Genomic DNA, 6533 nt, shown 5'->3' on the forward strand with positions numbered 1-6533 from the left:
CACCAGACCTGAGGGCAGGAGACTGGGGAGGTGGGGCACCAGACCTGAGGGCAGGAGACTGGGGAGGTGGGGCACCAGACCTGAGGGCAGGAGACACAGACCCGGAGAGGGGAGGAGGGGCTCCCCCTCCCTTGCCTGCCACACATCGAGTTTGCCTGCGTCCAGTTTGGCCAGTCTGTGAGGGTCAGGAATAGAGCAGGAGACAGCAGGGCCACCTCCTTCAGAAGGCCCCCACTGCTCCATCTCTGCACTGGGTGGCCCAGGAGAGACTGGCAGCCCAGAGGGCACAGCGCGCACGCCCCCACCCGCATCTGCTTTGCAGCCTCACTGGCCAGGAAGGTGGACACCTCATACCTCAGTCTCCCAATTACGCCCTCCTCCTCCCCCTCCTCCTCCCTCTTTTTTCTCCTCCTCCTCCTCCCCTTTCTCTCCTCCTCGCCCCCCTGAAAACCTGTGGCTCGGAGAGACCTTGGCTTCTCTGGGACTCTACCCCTGGGGACTTCCCACATCTGCTCCTGAGCTTGGGGGCAGGGGGGCAACTGCCTGAGGAACCTCTCCAGCGATGGGAGCCGCCCGCCTGCTGCCCAACCTCACTCTGTAAGTGTGCTACCTCTTCCACTGAAGTTTTGTTGCCATTTCCAGCCTCAGGGCAGTCCTCCTCTTCCCGGGACTCCCATGCGTGCGTGTGCAGGGCTGGCAGGGCGGGGGCGGGGGCCTGGGTGCACCCTAGGCTTGTGGCTGGCACCCACACCTGGGCTTACCTCCTCTCCCCGCACAGGTGCTTACAGCTGCTGATTCTCTGCTGTCAAACTCAGGTAGGCAGGCGTTCCCACCGGCTTTCCCCGTTTTCCCACCCCACCTAACCAGGGCGGGTGCAGGGGACCGGCTCCTTTCAGGTGGACAGAGGCAGAGTCTGGCCTCTCCCTGGGTTCAGGAGGCACTGAGGTTTGGAGGGGAGTGAGCCTTTGATGGGGAGGGCAAGGAAGGGGGCTGACTGAGGTTTTACCTCTGTCCTCCCTCTGAGGACCCTCCCCACTTCCCCTGGGTCTCTGCTCCTCTCCCTCCCTCTCCACTGGGTTCCCCCAGAAGGCTAATTGCGTGGGCACTCCGGACTTGAGGGATGGAGCCTGGAGTGGTTGGAAGCGGGTGGAGGTGATGGCTCAGGTGAGGCTTGGGTTTGCCAGTACCTGAAAGGACAGGTTTTGATGCAAAACCACTCGTATGTCCCTCTCACCACCCCACTCCCATCAGTACGGATGCCCAGGGTGGGGGTCTCGTGAGCGTGTCAGGAACGCCCGGCCAGGGTGAGGTGACTCCTCACCTGGAGGGCACAGAGGTCAAGCCCAAAGAGGTTTGTTGGGGACGGGATGCAGGGTTTGCTTCTCCACACTTCCCCCACCCCAAGTCGGCCCCCCACCTCCCTCCATGCACACCTCCCACCCCCAAGTCTCATTCCCCAGTGCGAGGCTTGCTCCCTTTTTTGTGATCCTCCATAAAAGTGCAGCTATTAAAATGCACTGGTCCAGAACCGCTCTGGGGAGAGATCGCTTGGCTTTCCCAGGCCAGAGGCCCGCTTCTCTTCATATCCAGTGGGGACTTTTTTTGAAGGTAAATGCCTTTTCTCTGGGAGAGGGAAAGGGGCAGCCTTTGAAGCAGTGGGGGGGTGGGAGAGGGAGAGACAACTCCCCCCCCCTTTCTTCCCCCTTTTGCTCCAGCCCCGTTCCAGGCCTTTTGCTTCACACATCCAGGGGGAGCCAGAAGAAAGCCCCCAGCCTGGCTGGGAGGGGGCTGGGGGTGGGCCCAACCTGTTCTGGAGGGGAACTAGCACAATGGTGCGGCTGGCCGGGCGTTTATGGCCTGGCTGAGGCCCCATTCAGGACTCAGGGAAGGTGGCAAAGCGGTCCTTTCCCCCTTGAAGTGCCCCCTCACCCCCCTGGGAGGGGGGGCCAGCAGGCCGGACCACAGCCATGCTTGAGGGGCTGTCTGACAAGCAGCTGTCTGCAGTGGTGGAAGGGGAGGTCCTCCCGCAGCGGGAACATGAAAGGGACAGGCTAGGTCCCGCGGGGAGAGGGACTTGTGGGTTGTGGGCTGTGGGGGGGCGTGGGGCTGCCTTTGTGAAAGGCTTGAAGGGGACAAGGAAAGGAGGGGGCTTCGGGGGGGGCGCTCTCTGCTCCTGACCTGGAACAGACTGCCAGAGGAGGCCGTCGGCCAAGAGGGGCGGAGGGCCTGAACCTGGGCCAGGAGGTGGGACTGGGATAGGCAGGACCCCACCCCCTGGAAGGGAGGCCAGGGAGGGGCAGGCTGGGCAGGTCCCCCACCCCAAATGCTCCAGGGTAGGGCAAGGGGCAGGTCTTGCAGAGGCTGAGCAGAGGCTGCTCTATGGGGAGCTGCAATTGGAAATGAGCAGTGGTGCACAGGAAGTGTGAACCCTGCGCAGGTTAAACATCCAGCTCTGAGAGCTGCTCCCTCATCCCCCCGCCTCAAAGGTGATATTTCCCACCCCCTCCCTAGGAGAGAGTGGCCCCTAACAGATGCTGATCTGGGTCTAGCTGTGTCCAGATGGCTGAGGTTGGGCCTGGGATAAAGGTGGAATTAGGGATTTGGGGCAGGGGATTGGAAAAGCTGTCCCAGGCAGCAGCATCCAGGTAGAGAGAAACAACAGAAAAGGTGCATTCTCCTGCCGGAGCTGAGGCTGCTGTCAGCAGCCAGGAAACCTAGCCTGGGTCACACCTTGCAGGATGGAGGGGAAGAAGTACTCTGAGTCTCTCCCACTTAGCCTTACAGATGGATAAGGAGAGACCTAACTGGGAGGCGGTACTCCTCCTGGCTTTGCACAGTGTGTGGGGGGAAATGGTTCCTCTCCCCCAACCCAAAGGGGAAGCAGGTGGGCGGGCGCATCCCACCAACTGGCCGGGAGCCTCTGTTACATTGTGGCTGAGGAGCCGCCTGGCAAGGGCAGCCACTGGGCCACTGCTGATAGTGCCTGTCCTCTTGGTGCTGCCTCTGCCTCCCTCTGCTAAGGAGGCACTTTGCCTGCCTGTTCTCCCATAGTGCCCAGCCCCAGCTCCAGCCCATAGAGGAGGGAGGAACGCTGGAAGGGCCCTGAGCACCTGGGGGCGAGGCCAGGGAGAAGATGGGTATGAGCTCAGGATTCCACGGTTAGTGCTTCGAAGAAATGCTCACGGGACCCTGCAGGAGCTTTCTGAGTCCTCCACATGCTCTCTGGTAACCCTAACTCGCAGCACCATCTGCTCTGTGCCCCTGTGTGCTGGGCACGGGGTCTTTCAAGGCCAGTGGAGAGGATGAGGAAGGAATCTGGTTGTCCTGGCTAATGGAGCATGTCCCTGGAGTTCTGGGGGAGATGACAGGCTCTGGTCTAAGAGGCAGGGACAGCGGTTCTGTCCCTAATGAGCTGTGTGCCCCGTGCACCTCCTTCATAGAATATGAGGATGGGATAGAACCCTGAGGGCTCCTTCCAGCTCCCGGAATCCTGATTCCAGGGCTGTGCTCTGTCAATAAGTGTCCCCCAGCCTGGGCAGACCCCAGTCCCTTCTGTAAGGTAGACGCAAAGCCAAGAGGTTATGACCGGCTCACCCAGGGGCCTGGGAAGGTTATGGCCACATGCCCACTTCACTCTGCAGGGCAACTGGCCTGTCCCCAATACATTTACCTCCTCACCCCTCTCCCTTGGATGGACCAGTGGTGGTGTCACCCAAAGCAAATTGACACTATTTTTCCCTTGGTAACCGCAAAGGGGGAGAATCACCCGTCTCCTAATTTTAACCAGTATGTGAGGGACCAGGGCGCCATGACCGATCAGCTGAGCAGGCGGCAGATCCGCGAGTACCAGCTCTACAGCCGGACCAGTGGCAAGCACGTGCAGGTCACCGGGCGTCGCATCTCCGCCACTGCTGAGGACGGCAACAAGTTTGGTGAGAGCTGGCCCTCCCCTCAGGCCACCCACACCTCCACTCTGCCTCACTTCCGCCCTGCCTCACCTCCTGGTCCATCCCCAGATCCTGTGTCAGGGCTGAGGGCCCCAAGGGCCTGAGCGTCCCCAACCCCTTCGCCTGAGTCTGGAGGTCAGTGTGGCTGGGTGGTCACCTGCCGTAGCCATAGGCTGGCAGCCCCGATGGACGGAGGTCTTTCTCCCCTTCCCCACCACAGCCAAGCTCATAGTGGAGACGGACACATTTGGCAGCCGGGTTCGCATCAAAGGGGCTGAGAGCGAGAAGTACATCTGTATGAACAAGAGGGGAAAGCTCATCGGGAAGGTGAGGCTGGGAGACTGGAAACAGTAACAGAGTCAGCCCTACTGGGGTGGGGACATATAAGGCATCAAGCTCCCCTCTCTCCTCTGAGCCACACCCTCCTGCGTAAAGACTTCCCATCCTACTCTCAGCCCACCCACCCTCTCTGGTTTCTTTATTTTATTTTAGAGTCCGGGTCTTGCTCTGCTACCTAGGCTGTAGTGCAGTGGCACAATCATAGCCCACTGCAGCTTCGAACTCCTGGGCTCAAGCAATCCTCTCGCCTCAGCCTCTGAAGTAGTAGCTGGCACATGCCCAGCTAATTTTTTTTTTTTTTTAGAGATAGGGCCTCACTATGTTGCCCTGGCTGGTCTCAAACTCATGGGCTGAAACGATCCTCCCACCTCAACCTACCAAAGTGCTGGGATTACAGGCGTGAGCCACTGAGCCGGTCTGGTTTCTCTATTTAAATGAGTCCCCGGGACTCTATTAGCCCTCTGAGGAGACTGGCAAGCCATTGGGATCTGTGGGGCTGATGTCAGGAGTATTTCTCCAGCAGGCATCAGTAAGAGTTTAGCATCTACCTGACACTGCAGCCTCTGGGTGGAGGACTAAAGGCTGTTGAGGGTGGAAAGTGGGGCAAAGATGTAAGACAGGAACTCCCCGAAGTTCAGTGGGGCCAGTGGGCTCCAGCTAGCAAGACAGACACTAAGCAGCTGCTCCTGTAACTGAAGCGCACAGTGGGCCCAGTCCTGCTGGGTGGGAGAATTCCACTTCTTTTGAAACCAGGCAATCCCATCTTCCCATTCGGCTGTTGCTGACCAAATGACCTCTGGTTTGCTTATCTTTGTCAAATCTCAGGCTTCTTGTCTGTAGAAATGGGCACAGACCCCTGATTGCTGACAGGGTGGGATGGGTGGCCACACTGACACCCTTCTTTCTTCTCATTGGAGGCTGCTGCCTCCTCTCCCATGCTCAGCAGCACCACTCACCTAGGCTCCATGAGCATTTCAGTGCTAAGGGCCCCGGGCATACTGGGAACTGCTGCAGGACCTTGATCTTCACCTGCATCTCAGAAAGCTGAGGCCCAGCCTGGTACAGGACCACTAAATGACAAGCCTACAACTCAGATCCACAAAGCCTGTTTGCGTTGGCCACGGTTGCCTCTAACTAGGATGCCATCTCACCAGGCAGAGTTACCTGGGTTCACGGCCCCGTTGTTCCTGTTGTCCCTCCTCAGTCGTCCAAAATAGGCGCTAAGGGCAACACCCCAGACCAGGGTAGGTGGACAAATGCCCTTCCTGTCCTTGCTTCTCCCACAGCCCAGCGGGAAGAGCAAAGACTGCGTGTTCACGGAGATCGTGCTGGAGAACAACTACACGGCCTTCCAGAACGCCCGGCACGAGGGCTGGTTCATGGCCTTCACGAGGCAGGGGCGGCCCCGCCAGGCTTCCCGCAGCCGCCAGAACCAGCGCGAGGCCCACTTCATCAAGCGCCTCTACCAGGGCCAGCTGCCCTTCCCTAACCACGCGGAGAAGCAGAAGCAGTTCGAGTTTGTGGGCTCCGCCCCCACCCGCCGGACCAAGCGCACGCGGCGGCCCCAGCCCCTCACGTAGTCTGGGAGGCAGGGGGCAGCAGCCCCTGGGCGCCTCCCCACCCCCCTCCCTTCTTAATCCAAGGACTGGGCTGGGGTGGCTGGAGGGGAGCCAGATCCCCCAGGGAGGACCCTGAGGGCCGCCAAACATCCGAACCCCTCGCTGGGAAGGGGCAGGCCAGTGCCCCCGGGGCGGCTGGTACAGTGCACCCTTCCCGGACAGGTGGCAGGCCCTGGAGAGGAACTGAGTGTCACCCTGATCTCAGGCCGCCAGCCTCTGCCGGCCTCCCAGCCGGGCTCTGAAGCCCGCTGAAAGGTCAGCGACTGAAGGCCTTGCAGACAACTGTCTGGAGGTGGCTGTCCTCAGAATCTGCTCCCCGGATCTCCCTCAGTCTGCCCCCAGCCCCCAAACTCCTCCTGGCCAGACTGTAGGAAGGGACTTTTGTTTGTTTGTTTGTTTCAGGAAAACAGAAAGAGGGAGAGAGAGAGAGAGGAAAATAGAGGGTTGGCCACTCCTCACATTCCACGACCCAGGCCTGCACCCCACCCCCAACTCCCAGCCCCGGAATAAAACCATTTTCCTGCAAATAGGTTATCTGAAGCGGGGTGGGGGATCCGACCACCGAGTACCCCTGGAAACGAGCCTGCCCGTCCCCGGCCGGGCGTGGCCCCGGCAGGTGCAGGAGCGG

The 6533-nt window shown here is 60.2% G+C and overlaps 1 protein-coding gene across 2 annotated transcripts; it reads left to right on the forward strand.

The window, feature by feature from the left end:
- The first annotated feature begins 383 nt into the window (after nucleotides 1-383).
- FGF17 (fibroblast growth factor 17) lies at nucleotides 384-6432 on the forward strand. 2 transcript variants are annotated; one of them, XM_011939805.1, is made up of 5 exons: nucleotides 384-597; nucleotides 779-815; nucleotides 3755-3932; nucleotides 4168-4274; nucleotides 5573-6432. In XM_011939805.1, exons 1-5 carry the CDS (start codon nucleotides 563-565, stop codon nucleotides 5864-5866), a joined length of 651 nt encoding a protein of 216 aa, XP_011795195.1. In that variant the 5' UTR covers nucleotides 384-562; the 3' UTR covers nucleotides 5867-6432. The 2 variants fall into 2 exon arrangements, with proteins under 2 accessions (XP_011795195.1, XP_011795196.1); XM_011939806.1 differs by having other exon boundaries at nucleotides 3788-3932.
- The last annotated feature ends 101 nt before the right edge of the window (nucleotides 6433-6533 follow it).

Source organism: Colobus angolensis, unplaced genomic scaffold, assembly GCF_000951035.1.
Source record: "Colobus angolensis palliatus isolate OR3802 unplaced genomic scaffold, Cang.pa_1.0 Scaffold184, whole genome shotgun sequence".
NCBI classification, from domain to species: domain Eukaryota; kingdom Metazoa; phylum Chordata; class Mammalia; order Primates; family Cercopithecidae; genus Colobus; species Colobus angolensis.